Raw genomic sequence first — 24,593 nt, forward strand, 5'->3', positions numbered from 1 at the left:
GGAAAGAGCAAGACTTAGTAGATCTATCAGGTAAACTAAAAAACAAAATTGCTTCTCTCATCTCTGAGTTCTACCTTTGAGATGTAACACTCACTTCTCTCTGGCTTGAAACTCAGCACCTATAAAGGCAGAAGTCTGATTTCTCACAAACTACTCTATATGTCAGGAAACTGAGGTCATCAGCATTGAACTATTTGCTTGAGAAATAAAAAAGCCACTTGAGCCAGAAGCAAAAGCTTCTGCAGAGCTGCAGAAAATTCACAATTTTTTATATGGGTAATTCTTTGGTTTCGGTTTCATTCACCCTACAGAAGCCAGCTCTCTTAACATGAGAGCAGCCACTGATCATTCTTTTCAGTTCATAGACATTTTTGATATAACACTAGTAAAATATCAAAGCCCTATCAAGGATACCTTCATAAATAAATGCTTCTCAAGATAGGAAAGAAGGTGGGGCAAATAATGTAACTTTGCTTAAGAATCTCTAGCTTACCTTTCATAGATCTCAAGCCCTGCAATTTCAGTTTGGACTCTAGCACTTAGATTTTATGATTTCCAGAAAATCTAACAATTTTCAAGTTTATTTATTCTGTACAAGGAACACAAAACCTGCAGGCATCAGGTTAGTACCTGTCAGTTCAGTCCAGATGGTCTCAAGGTAAGTTCAGAGTAACATGGCTAAATCCTCAAAATGTTACAAACCAGACATTAATTTACCAGACTATAATTCAGTAGCATACCATAATAGTCTCAAATACTGCTGTGTTTCTAACCAGCAGAGGTGAAGTTACACCTTCTGGCTGATCTGGTGGCTCACCACTTTACTGAGGATAATCCTAGGCCTTTCTCTTTTTCCCTCTGCTACTTTAACTCTCTGGGTTCCTACCACTCATCCATGCACCAGCTCTGGATTGCTGGACACTGATCTTCTAATCTTAAGGCCAGACCAGCCAGAGGATGTGACTTACAGAGCAACTGCACCCTCCTGGAATGGGTTAATCTGTAGAAATTACTCTTTAGCTGGATCACACGCCAGTGCCGAAAACTATCCGGGAAGGTTCTTAGTGATTGGCACTGCAGGATCTCTGTCAGCTCCTGGAAGAATTCAGCCTTACTTGTGACAACTGGGCCAAGGCTTCACAGCACAGCAGGAGGGAGGTGCAGCTGCAGGGAAACCTCAGCTTCTTGAGGCAGCAGCACACCCATTGTCCCCAGGAGGAGATAACCACACTGACAAGCAGGAAGCTGCCCTAGAGCTAACAGTGAGATGTGAAACCACTTATAGAGCACAGAGGTGCTGCTTCGGAGAGAGTGTGGGAGTGGGAACAGCTCAGAACACTGCTGATGAGGAGTTTCTCTTGCTTGACCCTGCCCCCTGAGGCTAGACAGGGTACAGACTCAGACCTGGCTCTAGAATCAATGTTACTCTCGTTCCCAAGGACCAAATGCTAATATCCCCTTTCCCTGATACAGGACCTTAATTGCAACTCGAGGCTTTTAATTTCACAGCAATCAAAGTATCTTCATGGGCAAAAGGGCTCATTCCTTGAGACCAACATGAATAATCACCCTTCCTACCCACAGTCAAGAAAAAAACTTCCATAACCATTTAAGTCCCAGGAACATCCAAGACCACATTTCCTTGTGCTGACATAATGCTAAACTTGTTGAATTTTCAAGGGATCAATGAAAACAATTACACTTTTTTGAGGGTTTTTTTTCAGCATATGTATGATCCTTGGTTCACATTTTGCTAAATAAGTGGACTGGATTCCTGTAAGAAATGCATCACATATTAATCATTTGCTGATACTCCACTGAAGCAGATCCTTTTCTGTCCTAGCCTGCTGAAAGGAACAATTCTAGAGAACTTTGCTCTGGTTATGGCCCAAGAAAGTAGAAGCCAATGCAGAAACCATGGATACAATTAAGAAAAGATCTTTCTTTTACTAACATGGATTAAAATGGTACTTGGTCAATATTGCTGCTGTTAGAAACTAAGACAAACCTTCACAATCTACTCAAAAAACACTGGAAATGTTCAAGTATGACCAAGAACAAAGTGCAGAATGACAGGGGGCTTTAAACACATCAGCAGCTAAATTTTGCTCACTCTCCTAATCTGTATTTTTACAGGTTTTCTAAAAAAGATAAATTCCTGAGGTTCAAATTAGATCTCTTTAATGGTAGCCCACTTGCTAACTGCTGTTTTCACAAATAAGCTCTCTAAGTGGTTTTAGAAGTACCTCCTGCACACAGCAGAACTGACAACCCGCATTCAAATGCAGGCACAGTGGCAACAAACCCAATACGAATGAGGTTGTAGATTTCAAAGACTGATCTTTATCAAGTATGGTTCCTGATAAGTGTTGGCTTTGACTCAAGTCATATATAATCACTCAGATACAGCAACAACCAGTTTTCTTCAAAACTGTAAGCACATTTTTAAGGGAAATGTTAGGGGACAAGGACAACTCCAAAGTAGCATCTATAATCAAGGACAAAAAGAAATGTATGTTCACTTTTTTTCCAAAGCCCCATCTATCCTTTCTTTGGGTCAACCTGTGAATTTGATTTATGAAAGAAGAGGGAAAGGGGCTGCTTTTCTTCTCTAGAAAAGAGCAGAGTTAACTAACAGAATCAATGACAATCCTTTTCTTGGACTCTGAGAAGACAGGATGTCAATACACAACAGATATTAAAATAAATGTAAAAATAAAACCAAAGGATTCCTTTAAATATGCTGTATTTAAACTATTGTTAATGTCATCAATGTGCCTGAACAGAGCCTTCAGCTTACAGCAAGTCTACACATTGAGGACCAGGCACCATCCCTGTAAAGAAAGTCTCTGGAAGGAGTGACAGACACTATTTTTCCCCATAGACAGTCATTCTATTTGTAATGGAGGACCAAATGACTTTTCTGCTACATCTACAGAAGAAAGAAAAGATCATGACTAGAACTGGCTCTGGAAAAGGGATTCCGCATATAAAACTCCTTCCATAATTAGCTGCTTTTTCAGTCAGTTCCCTAGCTCTTTGCAAAGTCCCCAGTTGCTTATCAACACTAACTTGCTGGTTCTCTGCAAAACAGCTGAAAGTGTGCCAAGCTTCATGAAACAGCAAAATGAAAGCCTTACACCTCATCCTCGTCTGTAGCCTTCAGAAACCACTTCAGCACCACAAACAACTCAGGTGTTTCTTACCTTCAGGTAGCTGTATGGGTTATTTAAAGCTGTATGAAGTGCAATCCTTGGGGCAGCATTCAAGTGCTCACGCAGAACACTGGCTGTGTTGAAATACACTATCTCATGCAGAGTCTTGTGGTCTGCAGGAACAAGGTAATTTCTGAAAAAGCAAGATGAGGTACGGGGGAAGGAGGGGAGACACAAGTTTTAGCTTGAAGGAAACAACAGAGACTGCAAGAATGTATTGTTTCCCAACTAGTACTGACAAATCTCTGAAAAAGGAGATAAACAGCCCTGAAATCAACTTCTAAGCAGGGAGGTCAGTTATTGGCAGGTCTACATCAAATGGATTTAGCATAGAACTCTGGCTGGGCCACTTACAAATTCAAAAATAAGGGCAGCAGCTTAGATGCTACCACCAGTCACATACTCTACTCCACAGATCTTGGTTATCCATGTTGAGGCCTCCTGATGAGTGTCTGCTCATCTTTGTCTTCATATGTGAAGCTTTTTTCTTGGCACAGTCACACTTCTGTTAGCTTCTCTGCTCGCCCCCCCAGGCTCTATAATTAACATGTGCTTTCATCTCTTCCCCCACCACCTCAAGGCTTGAACATTTTCTGCAACAGAGCTGCCTCCAAAACCCTATCTGCTGTGCCTTGCTCACCAAAACAGTTCCCAAAATGGATAGGATAGGATATCACACATGACATCTATACAGTTTCATAAGTAGAACAGATCAGCAAAGATTAAGGTGAAAACTCTTGACTTTATTTTACCACATACACCCAAGTCCTCTCTCAGCTTCTTCCTGTAGTGAAAATAAGTTGGTCAATTCATGTGCCAATTACTTCTAATTTATGGAAAAGAGATATTTTTTTAAAACTATTATTTTTAGAGACCTCATTAAAGAAAGGATAGGAAGGAAAAAAACCCAGTGTGCTTCATACCACAGAGACCAAGACACAATTTTGACAAGATTAACATGTTAACACACTTTCTGTTGCAACTTATGGTGCAAACTAATGCAGGAATATAAAATGGGAAAGCTCACCTTACAAGGCTGTCTATATAGTCAACAACTTCAAAACGAAGCATTTCAAACTTTGTCAGTTTCTTAGACCGCCTTGATTCCTTCAACTCCAACAAGGTCTTCAAAAAAAAGTGGTGCATAAAACTACATGGGTAGTTACTCGCTGGAGAACACAATCTATATGTTTAACATGTATCATTAATTTTTGCTGGCATGTCTTTACTGAAGAACTAGAAAGTGTGATCGTGCAGTTATTTTTATTTAGGCCAGTGTACTCAGTTCTCAAACTGGTAGGAGTTTGGGAAACTCAAATAAATATGTGTTAGGCAGAATGTAATTTACAAGTTTAATATGAAGAAAATCCCTAATTTGCATTTTAAAAATCCTAGTTTATGACAAATTTTTTTTCCATCATGTTCTATGTGTCAGGTGGGCCTGACATACATAGTTGGTACTTATTAATTAATTTTTAAGAAGAGTTACTTATATACAACCTTTACACAGAGCTCCAGCAAGCTGGGAGGAACTAACCATGGTCAGTTACATCTTAAAAGATAAGGAACTAGTCAGTAAAGCCTACACAGGCCTAACCTTCTGAAGATGATAAAGGTCTGTCTTCTTCTGGAGCTCCTTTTGTGACGGTATGGACACATCTCGTTCTTGGAAAGCATCTGCTACTAGAACAAAACTGATGTTTGGTATGTGGGGTAAACTTCTCCCAGCTACCTTCATAAACCCCCTGACCCCAGCAATCTGAGATGTGTTTAGTTACTTGCTCGTACAGACCCAAACACAGGCAGCTTTTCAGTCTTGCACCTTGTAAGTGATTGTTAAAAAAGGAGTCTGCAATGCAGCTTCATCAACAGTGATCAGGTAACCAAAGCAATTCAGCCCTGAGCAATGATCCAGCACAAGCCTTGCATGTCATTTGAATTCTGCTATTGCCATCCTAGGTCATACTCTTAACATTTCTAAGTTGGACAGATTAGTACTAGATACTGCTAATGCTCTAGGAGTGTTCAAAAAGCCACACACTGCCTATTTTTTCCTTCTCATGTACAGAAAAAAACACTAAGAAATTAGTTTTCCCTACTCAGCCCAGAAACTGCAACCAGAGCAGCAAACCAAATATTTCACTGTACAGGTTTATTCTCATCTTTTGTAACAAAATTTTGCTTTCATAGCCATGTAGTTTGTTGTAGTTTGATCAACTGCACCAGTAATTAGTAATTTTTAGGTAAAAACAAAGAAGCAAAAACTCCCAAAGGATAATCAATGCCAGGATGACTGATAAACAAAATCAGAACAAAAGATAACTAGATTTCTTGCCTGCCTTCTGAAGATGGTAATAAAATGGTGATTCCACCCACAAGTAAAGCTCCAATCAGCAGTTAAAATATTAATATATAAAAGCTTTTTGGTGACCTACATAGAATCAGTTGGTATTTTCCAGTGGGCTGTAGACACTTGTATTTGTGTTGAAGAACTCAAAACAGAGAACTTCCTCTCTCTCCACTACAACACTGATGTGTTTTGAGATATCTTTTATCAGATCCTTCAGCTCAAGATAGACTAACATAATGAGATTTTGTTTTCTCAAGCTTCATGTTTTCATTTCTTCCCAGCTCATTAGGCAGCTGGGAAGATGGACTTATAATAAATTTGGACTGTGCATTCACTCTAAGGGCTCTGTGGGAGATTTGGGTACATAACATTGTTGGCAGACTTGTGAAAACTCCCACTAAAGATCAACACAATCACAGAAACTTACAGGAAGAAGCCACCTAACTCAGCAACCTATTCATGTATAGTTAGTCTCAAGTTCCTCTTCTCACTTTCATTATAGCTTAAATCTGCTCTGAGAACAAACTAACATCATTTGCGGACTCACTAGACCCTCTCTGCTTTAAAAACATCTTCAAATCCTATGTGCAAATAAAAGGTCTTTTTTGTTTTGTAGCTCTGCATGTCCCTGAATTCCCAGAGTTTGTTGTTTGGGTTTTTTTTAGTTTATTCCCTCAAGGTAAAAATGCAACCACGTAAAAGCTTTTTGCATCAATTCTTTTTACCCAAACTAGATGAACCTTTAGGTTTTCCATTGTAGTTCAGGTTCTTCAGTGACACATACAGCCTTTTCAAAGTCATCACCTCTTTCTGTACCACAGCCCTGCTATTACTACATATATTAAAAATCCACAGTACAGACAAGAGCCAATTCTTCTAAATGAGTTAACCCTACAGTATTAAACAACTACTTTAATTAATATTAGACTGCACGTGGTGGCTTCTTGCCTACTTGTCCAAATGCTGGGTAGCAATCACACTGGTAATTTCTTGTACCAGATCATCTTCAAAAGAGAAATGTTGGAGAGCACTTCTCTGTAGCTCAGGGGAACCAATGACATTTCCATTCTAAATGCTGGTCTATGTCATACTCCTACTTCAGGGGGAATATGGCAGTTTGTGTTAGCCTGCCTCTGAAAGACCTTAGGCTGCTGGCACTCATTTGCCTTTCTAAAATTTCAAATATGTCCTTCACTGTGAACAAGCAAACATAGGGGACTGACAAGTCACAGCATGTCAGCAGAGCCCTGACAACTGGTGCCTGGTGTCCTACCTCATATGAATTTAACTGAAGATGCAGGTAAAATAACTTCATATACATTTTGGATTAAATACCATGCCGTAAGTTTGGTCTGGTTTATCTTTCAATATCTGTTTTTGTTTGTTAAATGCTTCAAATGATTGCAACATCTGGTAAAATGCTTATAATACATGTATGACAGATTTAGTGAGTAATGTTTGCTGATCTGTCCAATTTCTAATCTTACTTCACTCTTTAGTATTATATAAAGAATGAACCACATACCAATAAAGAATATAAACGTTTCCTAATGTTGTTCATGTACTTAAAAAAACAATCCTGGAAAATCTGATGGTTTAATACAATGACAGGTTATCACCAGGGAAAATCATACCCATTGGTCAGATTATAAAATAGCTTTCATGTAATCTGCAGTGGAATATATGATGGTACACACCCACCTTCTAGCTCCTGAAACTGGGTCAAGAACTCCTTCAACTTTTTTACTGTCTTATCAAACTCATTTTCAGGAGATGACACAAAGATTTCCACACATTGTTGAAGCATGGTTTCCAAATCAGACTTATTCAACATTCTAAAAGACAAATCGTTGGCTGAAGTTGAAACACAGAATGATGAAACAGCTTTCAATGTTCTCAGTTGGAAAAAGTTTAAAAATAATTTGAAAAACTCTTCTAAAAGAGAAAACTTCCAATATTTTAAACATGTAGTATTGCAGTAAAGCACATTTTTTTCCTTGCTGTTATTAACAATGAGAAACAAATCCACTTGAATAGATGTACTTCACATTTTCCTGCAGAACTGACAATGCCAGCTTTTCTGATATTCTGTCTAAAAACAGTTATAATTTCTGAACCTGTGAGTCAGATTTAAAAAAAAAGGTATGGTAGGGTTTATAACTCACTCCCAATAACAATAAATGAAACGGTAAAAACCCAAATAAATCAGATTGGCATGTATTCACACATGCACAAAATCCTTTACTCTGTGATCCAGAATTATTCTCAAACAGAACCTGAATTGCTGTCTTCTGTATTCTGCTAAGCCTAACTAACCATCACTAGAATCTCATCCTTACTTTGGTTGGAAAGGACCTCTTGAGATCATCTAGAGCAACCCCTAGCCTAGCATTTACTTACTTTTAATTATGTATTAGGGCATTTTATAAACGTCATAAAGCACTGCTCTGTCTCAGAGCCTTCATTTAAAAAGATACCAAAGCAATATCCATAAATGAAATCCAGAACTACAGTTCTGGAATCCAGAAATCCAGTCACTGCATCAAGCTACTGCCTTGATGACACATGCATGTAACTTTTTTAGTGCACTGGGAAAGGTTCCCATTGCTCAACACTCTGCTTCTGAACAATCACACATTTGTAACAGCCACTGTTGCCAAGAGCCCTTCCCAGTCTACTCTTGTGGTTTTGCTTTGTCTTACACAAAACAAAGGTGCTAATAGTTTAAGGGTTTTAGAAGACACAAACCCCACAGGTACATTAAATAGGGAGCATGACAGAAGAATGACTTGATGGTGATCTGTGTATCAGCTACCCAAACACTGACTAAAGAAATTTAAGGAATGATGGAGAAGAGGCTGGGGAAGCTTCATGATGCCTGGCAGGGCAATTGCAACTTCAGCTCTAGTTTCTAAATGGCAGCTGATGTTAATAAATGCTTGTAAAGGCTAGAATTTGAAGCTCAAATTCATCCAATTCAGGGCTATGGATTTTTTGCAAGTCAGGTTTTGCCTTCAGGTTCACCTATTTTGTAGAGAAAAGTATAAGGAGTTAACAACAGAAAGGACGACCCTGACCACACAAAAGGCTAGAAAACATTTTGAAACTGTCTTGTAGAATGTAATGGGTAAACAAGATAACCTTCTTCCAGGCCAGACAAAACACTGCAATAACACCTAAGACAGAGAGCAGATAAGCAGATTTGGAGATGTGTGAATGGGGAAGAACAAATTTATTTTAGTAATATTCAAAAAGAAGCTGCAAGTTTTAGAAAAACTTATTTACAAGAACAATGGGATTACAGGGCCTAAAGAACAGGCAAGAGGATGGTTATCACATATCAGGAAGCAGTGAAGAATCCTGTTCAACTTTGTGTGCTTGAAATCACTGCAAGGTATGCCAGGTATCAGAAAGTGGGATTAAGATTTTAAATCAGACAGGTGATGGGTTTAAAGCAGAAAGGAAATTCTCAGATCATCCAGAGACAGTAAATAAATCTGATTATCCAGAGACAAGTTATGAAAGAGAAAAAAGGGAAGCTAAGATGAAGGGGAATCACCTGAAGAAGTGGTAGGGGAGAATGGTCAACAACAAAAACGACTACAGCCATGGAAGGGCAGGACTGATCAGCAGTATGTGACAAATGACATCAATGATTAGCAGACAAAAACAGAGTACAGTATTTGGGCAGAAGACATTAGGTCAGTTTTCAAAGTTTTGCCACCTAAAAAGCTAAATCAGGTGCCCAGCCAGTTAGCTCCCCATAACCAATCAAGGGAGACACTCCCCCACATTTCTTAATCTTACCTCTCTTCTGATTGGATTAATCCAATGTGAACTAAATCTCTCACACTCCTCTAGACAATTAAAGTAGACTAGCTTTTGTCTAGATTGCTAAAGTTAGATCACCTGAAACAACATCTTTGGGGAGAGCACTTTGAGCAGGAGGGATAAAAGCCAGTCCAAGAAAAGGCTGAAGAAAAGAAACAAGAAACCAACCACAACAGGAACTCAATGCAATGACTGAAACCCCCACATTCAAACAATTCACAGAGGGCAAAAGAGAGACATCGCTGCACATCAAGAAAGACACTGAAATCTAACGGCAGCATCAGCTGTCACAAAGGAGAGGCAGATGAATTCAGAGTAGAAGAAAGCCTACTAAACATAGGAAGAGAAAAAGGAGAGGAAAAAATGGGCAGGAGTTATTAGAGAACACACAGTACAGGAAAGCAAAATGACACATTTGTGGGCAAGGATTGATAGGTGATTGAGTGCTGCCAAGATTCAGGAGAGTCAGAGAAGGATTAAGAAGGAAAGACTGCAGAAATGACAAATCCAGTGTGTAAATCTTTCTAAAGGATAAAGGTAAAGAACAGCACAGTGCTGATGTGCAAGAACCACTCAGTATAGCAAAGGTACAGTTTGAAGAGTGTGTTTCCTTCTATATATGAGCCCAGAAAGTTATCCCCCACCAGTGACATGTTTTTTCTATTCAGTTTTACTGTCAGACACATCAAACCTCAGAAGCTCAGAGGCTCTTGAAGAGGCAGTTATGGTAACAGTGCTACATTAGCTCCTCCTGAGGCAGAAGCAATGTATTATTTGAAGGAATGCAGCTGTCAGGAAACAGCCACTTGCCATTACCAAGCACATTTAAAAGTCTGTAGCTGCAACGTTGCAATTGAAGGGTTTTCTATTAAGAAAATAGGCTTAGATGACTTTTCCATTTTAAATATTGACTGACAACACAAGTGTAGACTCTCCCTAAAGTCCTAAGCTCACAATAACACAAAAAATTAACTCAGTCCCTGTATGGTCAGACAATGGAAGCAGGAGGAAAGCAGTAAAATTAAAAACAAAAATCAAACAAGAAAGACCTTAGCTACTCTTTGGAACAGACTCTAATTTTAACACTAGATTAAAATTTAGACCAGCTACAGCTAATAATTTGGTTGATAATATCCAACACAATCATACTTTGAAAGACAATGCCTAACTGATGTTCTTATTCATGCACAGTAATCTCAGTGGCTCCAACATAATTACTCAGGGCATAAGATACATTAGAACCTGGGTTTTGTTTCATAGGTAACTGTAGAAAGTCAAAATGAGAACAGCAATTATACTTGCAAACAACCCTAGAACTGCTTGTGAACAGGTAATATCCTCAGCTTTAAGTTCCAGAATAACAGATGACTGATATTTTCCATGTGTATGCAGTATTAAAACAAAATGGGGAAAAAAAATACAAAATAAATCACCTTGCTAGCTGAAGAGATGACTCATACTCCTTTGTCTCCCACACTTGGTTTTCCAAACATGCACAGTGCAGCTCCCTGATCTGTCATGCAGAGGTGTAGAAAGGATAAAATGTTTTACAAACAGAGCAATGCAGAACTCTTACAACAAGCTTACCAAGTAACACACTTGTTTCCCAGAGATGCAGAATGACTGCAAAAGAAATGAGACTGCTTAGTATCTTACAGACCCAAGCTTCTAGTGTTGTTGGAGTGTATGTGTTACTCTGCACCAGGCTTCAAACACCTAACATTCAAATGAAGATAACTGCAGAGAACAGAGAGGAACTCCAATCAAATGCCTCAGCTAAAATACTCAAATACTGGGACAGCTCATGTTGATTTTTCAGTTAGGAACAGATTCTAATAACAGTGTGGAAAACACATTGAGAACTGACAGACAAGTGCACATGCACAGAATATATTGCTCTTCTGGTGAAAGAAGAATTTGCATGAGAAGGTGGATTTAATGACATTGCAGCAATATGGCTATTAAGAGCAATTATCACTGTTCCTTTAATTTTATTCTGTACAGAAGGTTGTTAAAACTCAGTCTCTCCATCTGAATTTGACTAGCAATAAGAGTATACATTGTCTGCAGTGCATGCAGATGTTGTGGGAAAGCAAATGTGTGGGGATTGTTTTGCTGTGTGCATCTGCCTCCTCCTGGAAACTCCTTCCCCTTGACTGACCCAGTATCACCCATGGCACTGAAGGAACCACATGCAGCTGCTCTCTGCCCATAACAAGAAAGCATCTGTCTCCATCTTAAGAAGCAGGGGGCTAAGAGGCAGAATAGTAAACAAACACAAAGAATAAATACTTAATCAGATGTCATAGTTTGATACAAAAAAACCCCATGTTTCACTAAAATGGAATAATAGTACATCACCTGCTTGCCTAAGGGATACTTTGGAAGAGAAGATGTGAAAACATGAAGACATCTCAGAACTGAAATATAATTTTCATGGTAAGTATTCAAGTCCTCCAGCAACTTCTGCACTGTTTCCTAGAGTGACAGAATAAGTGTTTTTTAAGTCATTCTGACATCCATATATTTAAAACTCATTAAGTATTTAAAATTACTTTGAAATTTTGACATTATGGTGTGCTATGGTTTAAATCACCACTCTTAAATAAGACCACTATGCAAAAAAAGCTGTATTTCAACAGTTCACTGCAATCACATTGCATAGTGTTTAATTTCTTATTCTATCTCACCAGATAATTCTTATTGATTAGCATTTTATTTTATCATTTTCAACTATATTTAGCCTTTAGATTACATTATGTTATCTCACAAAAACAAGACTATATGCTATACCTCTAATAGGCAATAAGAAATTGTTTAGCTACTTCTACTCAAATCCTTATTATTTGTATTTTTATATTAAAAATGCATTTAAAAATTTATTTCATATACTGGGAGAAAGCAAGTTCTCTTTAACACTGTTACATCAATCTTATTCCCCCAAATGTAGAGCATTATGGCATTTGTATTTCCCTCATCTTGTTTCCCAGCTCGAGAGTGATGTAGTTAAGAAACAAATTACAATGCAGTAGGACTATGTATTTTGCCAAATAACAGAATGAAAAAGGCATATTTGGTTTTAGCAAAGTTTGAAACCATTATTAGATGACTATGCAATGTTATCTCCATAAATATAGAACATGACATCTATGTAATTTCAAATGAAATTTGCTATGGAAACTTTCAGAGTTGCAAGTAATCAGGATGTAAAATTGCTTTTAAAACTGATTATTCTAAATAGGTGAAACTCTTCCCATAGTTATTAAAAAGTGGTAACAACATGGAATACAAATTGCAGCTGACAAAGGGCATTTACAGGTTTAGGTGTGAAGCCTGAATAGCAAGTTTACCTGGTCCTCAAGATGAACAGTAAATTTACATGAAGTAGTATAGTGACTTTGGAAGTGCTTCCAAAGTTTAGAATAATATATGGTAGATAAGTATGACAAACAGAATAAGCTGCACCTCATTAATGCAGCAGTAGGGCCTCTTCTCCCCAGGCAGACTACACTGCCAGCTTGACAATGTAATAATAGTCTACCTCTATTGTAGAGTTTAGAACAATTATCTTCAATCAAAATTTGTCAGAAGCATCACATGCACATAAGCACAAGAATTCCAGCTTCTTTCCCAAACTTAAAGGTGAGGCTTTTGAAATGAGGGGGTATATTGTTAAACATAAAAAGTTTCAAATACAAAGTTTGAGTTGACGAGTGTTCAACTTTCAAAATAGCAGCCCACTACATGGCCTTTAAACAAAGAAACAGTCTCAGCTGCTCGTCCCACTCCCTTCTTCCTCCTGCTTCAACAGAAGCATTTATGCACTTGCAGAATGAACTACACTGGGGAAATCATCCTGCAGAAACAACTCTGCAGAACACTCCAGAATCTTGTCTTTTTTTTGGTCAGCTAACTTTAATTGGTTTGTTTTCGTGATTATACTCATTGCACAGCCATGCAAGCAGTTGTGCTGGCACATCACCTGAGGTGCAAATAAAGAGCAAGTCAAGAGCAGTAGCTTAAGCTACTTGGCCACTGAGAAAATGGATCATAAAATCATGTATAAAATATAACTCTTCTTGACTGCAACTGTACTGCAGTTGCAAACTTGCCTGCTACCAAGCTCTCTTCAAGCCATTAACATTATTCTTCACACTTGAAAAGTCCTTACAGACCATGAAAATCTGCTAGGATAAATTAGTTGCTTTATCTCTGCTAGTACCTTTCACCTGACAGGTGTACTTGAGATGAAGAGTTAGGATCAACCCTTCACCTGAGCAATGTTTTGACTGGGAGTGGTTCAGCTGGTGAAAACAACCAACAGACCTTTGGCAAATTGCTACAGGTCTCAATAGTAGTAGCCTGAATTTAACCTCTTGACAAACCTTCAGATAAACATGCAACATAAATTAAAATTTTAATCCTGTAAAACATCTAGTGTGAATGTGTGCCTTGAAACCCAGACTGCCCTACTGAGTTCAATTAGAAACTACACAGAGGGTATGGAGGATTAGGAGCTTATGAAATAACCTCCAGGATTACTTACTCATTCTTCAAACACTTCACTGACTTTCCAAGAAAGTCTGTCTGAGTAACCACTGGAAGACCAGGCCATAAATAAACCCTGTAACCTTTTAAAGCTGTTATACTTCAAGACATAAGTAAAAATTGATGTAAAAACAGGTTGTGCAGCTTTGTACAAAGGTATACCTGGCAACCCTAGTTTGGAATTTTGACCTGCCAATCCTAATTCTCCATTACTGAATCTGAAGAACAGTAGGTACTGCATGGAAGATGTTATATGGAACTACACATCTTAGTCTTGTATTTCATTATGCTCCACAAAATAATACATTGGGAAAGTTATTTTTTGCTCTCCAAAGACATTCTTAGAGTTTTACCTTTAAAAAGTTGTCTTCTGTCAGCAGTGCAATCTGTTTCTCTGATACTTGACATTCCACATATCTGATGGCAAGAAAAAACAAGAATATCAAATTATAACATAAAGTATTATTAAAGATTGTAGGGTTACAAATTTTAAATGTTTATGCTGCTGCAAGGATTTCTGTGGAAAGATTCAATAAGGGACAGTCAAATCCAGCAAGTTGAAAGGCCACTCCAAAACCCTAGAGATTATGTTCCAAGTCAGCTTAACAAATTCAGAAGTGATTTATGGTTATTTTTCATAACAGCTTGTTTCTGCATTACAAACAAGAGGGAAAAAAAAGCTCAAGTGATTACACATCACAGAAGCTCTATTCTCTAGACCAGAAAATTAAGACTTCCTGTAATTATTTAGAAATGTCCTCCTTTAATTGATTTGTGCTACAGAAACATATGCACAAATTAACTAGTTTTCACAGAACTACATTTGCAGATTCCTTTTATCTTTTTTAAAGCTGATTAAATACAAGACTGTCCAAACATGTATTTTCCCTTTTACCTTCTAAAAGAGGGCAGTCTTCGGATATTTTCACACTGGTCATGTGTTAAAGAATTTACTCTCTTTTTAGCATCTCCCAGTTGGCAACACAGTACACTTAGAGGCTGGGAATAGAAGTGCTCCACAATACAGAGCTGAAAAAAAAAAAGCAAGAATCAGTGATGTTAACAAAATTCCTATCTCCCATCCCACCTTTTGATGCTTTCATACTACTATAGTGCAAATACTACAACGGTAGTAATGGTATTCCTTTAAAAACAAAATTCATTACAGTTCTTAATTGTTTCTTAAGTCACTACAGGACACTGATTATTCAGTTTTAAATACACTCAGATAATTATTGGTTTTGCTGTATGCTTTATTTGTATTCACTACCTCAACCCCCCATGGGAGCTACACTTTATAAAAGTATTTTCTATTCACTTATGGAAATAACTGCATTCTTTAGGTTACATATTCAGCTCCAATGCTCACAAAGAACAGAGAATATATTTAAAGATATGCAACTACTGTACACAAACAAGCTTATGTCCTAATTTCAATTCTGCTTAATGTACACAAAAATAAACTGCTAAGATCCACGTACTATGGACATGAATCACTGATTTCAGCCCTGCTAACTCCTGCCCTAGGACCCTTTCTCCCCTGCAGGGCAGGGTCTTCCCATCCAATGCCAACAGGCCTGGTGTCCTGTACATCAAGCCATTCAGGAGTTTTGTCCCCTACCACCTTCAAGTCTAGTTTAAAGCTCTCTCCATGAGCCCTGCCAACTCTTGGCCAAGAATCCTTTTCCCCCTTGTTGATTGCTCTATGCCACTATTCACTAACATACCCAGTGCCCTGTAAACATCTCCATGATCAAAAAACCCAAAGTTCATCCGACGGCACCAACCTCTGAGCCAGTTGTTCGTCAGTTGTGTTTTCCTAGTCCTTCCATCAGAAGAGATAGTACAGCCAGGATAGTTCTCCTGGCCACATGGCACCACTAAATCTTATCAAAGAATCTGAGACACTCTAAGGGTCTATGACACTAAAAGCAAGTTCACTCCTGGAACCAGGCAAGAAAGAAACAATCTCACATCCTGCATTAAAACAGACTCAGGGACTACAAATTCCTTGGAGAACTCTCCTCTGCAATCCACCAAATCTACAAGGAGACTCACACACAGAAACACATCTGGATTTAAAGGCCTACATAAGCCAATAAAAACATAATTATCATGCTCTGTATAGAGTAGTTTTGGAAACCCTGAAGCCTTCCACTTTGTCTCCTGAGAGGCTAAATGTAACTCCAGCATTGCTGCACAGCTGCTCAGATCACAAGCAGCACTTACTCTGAGGCACAAAGTAAATGACCCTACAGCTCCTATTTCCTTCACAGGTAAGAAGAGTTCGTCCAGAAACTGTGCCAGAAGAGTTCAAGTGGGGAAGAGACACATAAGCTGTGGCTTATGCACACCCTGACAAACCAGAGTACAAGGACCTGGTACAGCAAGATTAGGTCCTAAGAGATCTTTCAGTGCCTAGTAATTATCCTTTGTTTTCACAATCATAATTTGAGTTCCTGTTACTATTGCCTACCTGAAATCCTTTGACAAAATTCTGGACAGAAAAATCATGGTACAAGAATATGTTGATGAGGACCTGCAGAACCTTCACACCCAGTTTAAAAGGAAACTGGGATGTCAGAAGCAGCTAAGGGAGACAAAAAAAGGAAAAGTTACCATAGCAGAAATTCTTTCTGGAATTAAGCAAAACTTTTAGATACAATTTGATACAACTTTCAGTTACGTGCTAGCATTTAATTAAATGAAATACTAAATACTCCGCCAAGTTCCAGAAACAATATTCCTACTCAAATATCCACGCAAAGATTGATTTTCAGTTTATTATTTTACCACAATTTTTTAAGTACCTTTTACTAATACACAACGTTTGAAGTTAGTTTTGCTTAACACTATTATTTTATATATTTTTAAAATGACAAACAACAGGACAGCAACTGCTGTAATAACCAAGGATTCCACTAATTTCAGAATGTGCAACAGTGATTTTGGAAATCCTGCACAAAGTGTTGTACAGAGAATCACACAGGCAGAACATCTATATGCCTTGGCCATTTGGGTAACTGTTGATTTTGATGGGCAGCAAAATTCAGGCTGAACTGGATTTTTCTATGTTTAAAGATACCTCTTCCTGGAACAAAGAAAAACTCAAAATAAAGCACTACTTTAGTGAAGAGGTGGGAATGTCCAAGTGTAATTGCCCAAGTATGTATGGACAAATGTCAGTGCAAATGAAAGATGAAAGCAGGTGTGTGTGTCTCAATGTGGGAAGGAAGCTCTCAGTATTAATCTCCTCTTCATAAAATTGTCCAAAATCCACATCTCTCAGGACCAGATTTCATTTCAAAAGCTTCAGAAAAACCTACTTTTAAAGGCCACACATGTACACTGTGCTTGGAAACATACACACACTCCTATTTAAAAAGGGACTTACCTTTTCAATTACAGTAGACAGGTGCTCCTTACAGGAAAGGGACTGGAAAAGCTCTATGCACAGCAGAGAGGAAACAGAGTGAGGAAGTAAGCTGTGGATAATCATTGGAGATGTAGCGATTCCAAAAATCAGTACTAGAGGTAATTCATGGATATGCTGACTGGATCATGGGGGAAGGGAGAAAAAAACCCAGGAGTTACATTATAGAAAAATCATTAAACAAATGCATTATGTTCCTACTACCGCACTGAGCTTAGAGACAGAAAAGAGAGAATTAAAAGATTTGTTGCCAGTAAACCAAGAGTTTTGATGAGGGGTAAAATGAAAAAGGAAGGGAGCTACTTAAAACCCTATAGCAAAAAAGCAAATTAAATTATATTTTAGGACTCATATTGCAGGAAGTGGCACAAAAAGAATCTTTTCAGTTAAAGTATTGTACAAATCAAGTCATAATTTTTTTCCTCAAAGAAACAGAAAAAATAAGAAGAGATATTAAACAGCTAAAAGTCTCAGGAAAATTTATAGTTTTTACACCATTTAATATATTCAAAATAAATATGAAACTCATCTAACAAACTACATATTCCCATTGTACTTAATAAAAAAATTAAACTTGCAGCTGCTCCAGATTCAATCCTCCTCTTCAGACAACTTTTTAGTACATGTTTTGAGAACCAGTAACCAGGACTGAAAGCTGTATCCCTTGCGAACAGTATATAAATTACGCAAAAAAGTGTTTCCAGTACTATTTCACCATTATCTTCCATTTTTTACCTTCAAATAGATAAAAATTCTGCTATCTTAAGCATCATCTAGATTAAAATTGAACATTTATTTCTTCCCTGTTTTCATTACAGCAACTTTTGGATATTTTTGTTTTAATTGTTATCCCACAATTACTTCATTTAACTCCTCAAAGTTATTGCTAGAGACTTAAACATAAAAACAATGAACTTTATATATTACTGTCCACTGTTGATAAAAGAATATTGGAGAGAAATCTAATGTTGTGATTAACAAATCAGAAGAAACTCTCACATTAAATCTCTTTATCCGTATTATTAAACACATTTAAGACTGATCATTAGAATCCTCTAAACTTTTTTTTCTGGACAAGACAGCCTAAGAGAAAAAGGTGTATTTGCAAAAAGTAGATTGACAGACCTGAAATGCACTTCATCTACAATCCACACACTCAGAATCAGGTATTTAACCTTGCCAGAAAAAGCAAAATAAACCACCAGACTTGAAACCTCATTTTCCCTTGCCTTAATTATTTTTTTTTAAATCATGCATTTACGATTTTACTTCTTGAAATGTTCCCCAGAGAACCCACCTGCCAGATTTGAATTAGAAAAGAGTATTTTTGCTGTGGGCTTCTCAGCAAGTGAAACTGCCTAGCCTTGGTTAGAGGCAGTGTCAGGTGTGCCCACTGCACTGCACTCCTATTAGTAATCTGGTGATCTCTGAGCAGTATTACATCAGTAGTCATAAAAAAAAAATTATACTCTGATAACAATTTAAGAAGTCTTCAGAAGAAATATTTAGGCATCTTAAAAAAGTTGTTTCACTGTCACAAATTCTGTAACTACTAGTACTAATAAAGCTTCTTATGTCAAGGATTAAATCATACACCCGGTATCTCAACCCTCCCATTAGGCACTCTAAGCCAGAATGCCAAGTTAGCTTTAGGATAATGTATCTCTGAAACCTAGAAAATAGGTATTTTGCTCAATTCCAGCTGCAAAGAAGCAGCATAAATATTTTATTCCAGCTGTCCACTGGCCTTGTTGTTACACTTTGTAACAGCTGGAAATGTGGAATGGTGAAAGGAGTGGAAGAACTAAACGTCAGGTCACGTTACCTGCTGATGACTATGAAGTCTTGAAGTACTTTTGTGGTGAAACTTTCCATGTCTTTGAATATAACTACAACTGGAGGAGATTGCCAGTGTCTAGAAAAGGAAGTCCTTTTTTTGCTTGGAGTTTCAGAATCTGTTTTCTTTAAAGCCATTTGTTATGCATTAATAAACAGAAGACAGGAAAACAAAGATTTAATCACATCTGCAATATTATTATGCTCCAAAGAAACATGGCTTATCATGACAGTTATATTTATTATTAGCTAAGTTTCTTCCTCCTGTTTGGCAAAACAGGAAATACACAAATTTTTAAAACTCACATTCCAACAAAGACAAGAACAGTTCTGTGGGACAGAACTGGTGAAATTCTGTTGGGATTGAGAGAGAAAACTTGAGATGGACATTGCCCATTTCTTGTATGTGTACCCAGTAATAAGAAGAGACTGTACTCACTATTTTTTTATTTGGTACACTGCTCTCATCATAAAATCACTTCTATCTTTTATTCATGACCAAAACAAAACTTAAAGCTTCAGTAGCTTTGTTAAACACAGATACAAAAAACATTTTGAAAGATACTTTCTCACAGCCTGTCAACGTAGCATGGGCTGTGCATGACATATTGGCACATTAGCACTAAGATGGTACTTTCCCCTGGGTGACTGCTCTTTCTTAAAGTTTTGTTTCAATAAAAAAAACAAAACAATTCAAGCACTCCTGGGAGAAAAGCATCTGGCATAAAGTTGATACTGTCATTTCAAACTTCTAGTTCCTAATTAAACATATGATGAAACAGAACTTTTTGTTTGTTTTTCAGAATTCTGACATTCATACCTCATCAGAAAGTAATTTCACAATTGTTAAATATATTACAAATTTATATTTGAATCACCTCAATCTCAGTTATTTCTTAGTATGAAAGGAAAAGCTAACCTTTGGCATTTTTTTCAATACTGCATAGAAAACTCAGTTATTCAGTTTCTTTTTTAAAAGCATCTAAGGATCAGGCATTTTTCAAAACTGGTGATACAAAAAAACTCAACCTAAAAATCCTACCTTTGTTACACTCTCATACCAGTTGACAAGAGAAGTCATGGAACAACGCACTCTATTCTGGGAAACCTGCACATAGTCCTCATCTTCCAATGAATCCACATCTACATTGCAGTTCATCAGCTGCCCCATCAGCTTCTGCACCAGATTTTTTATTCCTTCAAAACATTTTTAGACACACAGTAAAGACATTTGGTTACTCAGTAACACTTCGCCAACTCACACTCTAAAAAGTTGTCATTTACTATTTTTCACTTTTCTAATTATTGTCCTTCTCTCTCCAGAATGCACATCCCATGCTCCACAAAGCTTGAAAGTATTAATGATATGCATGCTGTTAATGCAATAAAAGTTATCCTATTCATTTATCCAGATAGCAACAATTATGGTTAAGAGGTTGGCCCTGCACCTTTCCTGAACTCCATTCCACACGCTATTGGAGTGACCCAAAAATAAATAAGGCAGCTAATCCATAGATCTGGGGATGCTGTCATAAATGATTCCAGTTTTTTTACTTAAAAACTAAAACAGAGGCAAGGAGTGTGGGGCAAAATTTTATTCTACACATTGTCTCACTGAAATCATATGACCGTATGGTGGAATGTCTAATTAAACAAGAGGAAAGCCAGCCTACAAGACCAACATGTAATACAGTAGGCAGCGTGCTCTAAACATCTATGCTACAACTAGTCAGTGTTTCAGTCTTCATTGTTTTAAACAGAACTGGATACCTCTTAAAACACAGTAGGCATTATTGCTATGTTAACAGTGCACTGAGAAAAATCTTTAGAAAGTCTTCAAGACCCCTCCATCCCAGCATTCTTACATTTGTGAGCAAAAGCTAGAATTTCCAGTGAATGGACAGCTTATTCAGGTGAAGAAGCAAAGCTACTGCAGTGTTTACCTGGGCAATCTTTGGCTTCCAGAAAGGCTATGTAAGGAGTAACAGTATTCTGAAGGACTTCAGAGACACTTCTGAAAGTCAAGTCATGATCTGTAACATTTACACCTAGAAGAAAGACAGATTTTAAAGGACATTTTTCGTGTGATTTGTGACGACAAAGATTGAATAATAATAATAAACTCAACAGCAGATAAAAACCAGAAGATACCATTCAAGGAAGGAATGACAAGCATTGCCTCATCTATGAGGAAAGATAAAAAGCTAGCAAAAGATCAGCTGTGCATGTTAATACTAGCTGAGTAAAAGAAACAGGGAATCTCTGCAAAGACCCTTCATCCAGTTTGGAGTTTTTTTTTAAAAGAAAGATTTCTCAAAGTTGCAAACCTGCAAGAAGTAGAATTGGTTTTGTAACTTCCCTGCTCCTCATACCCTCAGAAGCCACCCACAGACATTTAAGCCCTGCAGACAAGAGGGTGAAATTCACCTTCTCCAGAAGAAGAGCAGTGCATACACCTGAGATTTGGACCCTCACATGGCTTATGTAAGGAGGAAAATTACTACAAATCAGTCTGAATGATGAATTTACTATGAACTACTCAATATTTATTGCCTTCCTTAATATCCTAAGTTAAATGGGAAAAAAAAAAGAACGAGTCCCTCCACAAGGCAATCTCAGGAACTTCTCACTTTCTGCTGCCTATAAAAGCAGCAGATTATCTTCCAGGCTTTCCTAGTGCTTACACAGCAAACTTGAAGCACAGGCCTGATTTTAGGTTGCCCAAAATGATCCACTGAAAATTTGACCAGATTGCCATGAATCAGGTTTAGGATTACAGTTACAACCCTTTGAAAGAAAGGAATGGGGGGAAGACTTCAGAACTTTACTACCTTCAGGAATAAGATCTTCAGCTATTTTCTTCACTCTCTGCACCTTTTCCAAGATAATGACACTGCTTTCCTACACATAAAAATGCACTGCAAGAACACGTATCAGAAATACAGAAGCTGTGTAATTCCATGGTTAGTCACAGAAACCACCATGCAAGTTGATGGCAGAAACAGGGACAGAATCAAAGAATCTCCTGTGCATCAGGAAAAAAAAACCAAACAAATTATTATCAACTCCCCATGACAGACCTTCAAGAAAGGTGTTACCTTACTGCACTATTATGCATACAGATAAAGGGGAAGGAGTTCTTATCCTGCTTCCCTCTCCCAGCCCAGTCTCTTCTGCTAACATTTCTGAGGCTGATACCGCTTACAATAATTGCTGAAAGTTAGCAATGCATTTTTTTATTGATCTTTGTGTCAGTTTTAAGCAGAGGTATATACCCAAGCATGTTTTAAAAATTACCTAAAACAAGAGCTGCAGTAGGTATTTCTCTGGACTTCATCCGACAAGTCCATTCTGTTGTCTTCTCTTGGAACTCAGAATGAGACCGCCTCAAAAAATTTACTAGGCTGTCAAATAACTGCTTATTCAAGTCTTCCTGTATTTTCTGTAAACAAATATGGAGAGATTTTATTTATAAAAATGTTAAAACACTAGAATATCTTCTTTTTCCTACCCTTTTTTCTTCCCAACTTTTACATCCTTAAAACTCCAGGGAAAAATTTCAAATAACACTAAGTTTTCCTGTTAACTATAAACATGCTAATTTATTTATTCATTTTGTGGCAAACACAGACATTTCCCATCTTGGAACTTCTGGTCAAATGCCTCAGCAATAACTTTGAAAGCAAATGAGCTTAACTGAGTTGTCGCACCACAGGCTTTAAAGAAGAGGAAAAAAACCATGCTGACAAAGTGTTAAGTGACATAGGAGGAATAAAACAATGTAATAGATTTCTGGAAGAATCTTAATGAAAATTCTTATTATTTCTTCTTGGCTTATAAAATACCTGGTAAACATTTTTCTAAGAAATCTAGATGAGAAAAAACATTCAGCTCCTCCAAATCTAATCCAGGATGAAATAAAAAAAATTAGTAGTAAAGGAAAGCAGTATGTTTTATAGGAAAAAATACTAAACCACCTTTGCTACACTGTATTTTGCTCTTCAGGATGATTTTAGTACAAGAATACACATATGTGGGAATATTTGAAAAGGTGAGAGAAAGCAGGGAGAGAGATAACTTTTAGAGACAGATATAGTGGTAGTAGTTTGTATTCTTTTTATTGTGTGTGTCTTTGAAAATCTGCCCCTCATTCAAGATATGTCTCTGGTAGAACAGACAAGAAGGTCAGGAAATTAATATATAGTCTAGGACACAGATGTCAGAAACAAGATTAAACACCTGTCCTAAATAAAATCATCAAGATTTATTAGCACCAAGAAGTGACATACACAGAAGTGAACTTCATTTATTAAGAAGTGGCAAAGGCCATAACCAGCAGCACTGATGAGGCAGCTATCAAAGGAGTTAAGGTCACATCTCCAGAGACTGCACAGGATGCCTGCTCAAAAACCTGAATTCCATTATACAGAAGAGTTCTTGTTGCTCTCCTGAAAAACTGACAAAACTGTACACAAAGAAATCTTACTCTTTGCACCTACTTACTAAAAAATTATTCTTCTGGCCTTTCTCATGTTGACTGTGCACCTCTGAGCTCCCACCTTATAAACTCTATGGCAACTCAGAAGAAACTGTAACATGGCATTGAAAAAAAGAAGAGTTTACATCATCAGCTTTATAACAGCATTGTGACAGCTCCTCAATTACCATACATCCCATAACAATCCTCCAAGCTTCTGCTTCAGAACCCATCAGACCTCAAGCTGCTTCTGATCATTACTGGATACTTTCACTAAGCTGCCCTAACAACAACTCAAATCCTTACTTTGCATCGTTACAGTATTTGTTACTTCTTCCAAGGCACATTTGTGAAGATGGAATCAGTCTGCCAAAGCATTACACATTTACTGAACTTTCTTAAAATCCATCAGTCTTTTCTTGTCAAAACAACTTTGTTACTGGCACTATTTCAGTAGTGTTCCAGACAGTACACTAGGCTCTGTATCTCAAGTGGCCAATTCTTACTTGCATGACACTGCTCACCCTGGAAAAGTCATCAGAACTGGAAGTTCAGTCCTTGCTACACTAATAGGTTTGGTCATGATTATCTGATGTATGATCTGTAAACCACTATCTGCACATTAGAGCTAAAATTACCCTAATTACAAGCCTGCACTTCAGCTTTTTGTTTCTAACCTGGATCCTGGAAGTGCAACTGGAATTTCTTACATTATAGGAACAGAATGTTTCCTAAAGCCCTTGATGAGATGTATCATAAGAAGAACATTTGTAAGGCCACTGCTGAGAGCAGAGTAACTGGGTTACCCTGCAATTCTGAAACAAAAAAGGCCAAAATTCACCTTCCAAAAATGAAGGACATTTCCTGCAGTACTTTTGCCAGCTTTTCATGCTGTGAGAAGCC

The 24,593-nt window shown here is 37.5% G+C and overlaps 1 protein-coding gene across 2 annotated transcripts in view; it reads right to left on the reverse strand.

Annotated features, from left to right (window-relative positions):
• ORC3 (origin recognition complex, subunit 3) overlaps window positions 1-24,593 on the reverse strand; it is a 33,744-nt gene that overhangs the window by 3,292 nt on the left and 5,859 nt on the right. Inside the window, exons 4-17 of one of the 2 annotated variants that reach the window (XM_010000515.1) lie at window positions 22,511-22,655; window positions 21,157-21,261; window positions 20,256-20,410; window positions 19,203-19,339; window positions 17,339-17,498; window positions 16,421-16,534; window positions 14,840-14,973; window positions 14,298-14,361; window positions 11,758-11,874; window positions 10,830-10,909; window positions 7,267-7,400; window positions 4,813-4,892; window positions 4,243-4,340; window positions 3,207-3,348 (exon numbers count right to left, since the gene is read on the reverse strand). In XM_010000515.1, the coding sequence (XP_009998817.1) occupies window positions 3,207-3,348; window positions 4,243-4,340; window positions 4,813-4,892; window positions 7,267-7,400; window positions 10,830-10,909; window positions 11,758-11,874; window positions 14,298-14,361; window positions 14,840-14,973; window positions 16,421-16,534; window positions 17,339-17,498; window positions 19,203-19,339; window positions 20,256-20,410; window positions 21,157-21,261; window positions 22,511-22,655 (1,665 nt within the window). Of the gene's footprint in view, window positions 1-3,206; window positions 3,349-4,242; window positions 4,341-4,812; window positions 4,896-7,266; window positions 7,401-10,829; window positions 10,910-11,757; window positions 11,875-14,297; window positions 14,362-14,839; window positions 14,974-16,420; window positions 16,535-17,338; window positions 17,499-19,202; window positions 19,340-20,255; window positions 20,411-21,156; window positions 21,262-22,510; window positions 22,656-24,593 lie in introns of both variants that reach the window. The other variant, XM_010000514.1, reaches the window with a different exon arrangement.

Source organism: Chaetura pelagica, unplaced genomic scaffold (genome assembly GCF_000747805.2).
Source record: "Chaetura pelagica isolate M959 unplaced genomic scaffold, ChaPel_1.0 scaffold174, whole genome shotgun sequence".
Taxonomy (NCBI): domain Eukaryota; kingdom Metazoa; phylum Chordata; class Aves; order Apodiformes; family Apodidae; genus Chaetura; species Chaetura pelagica.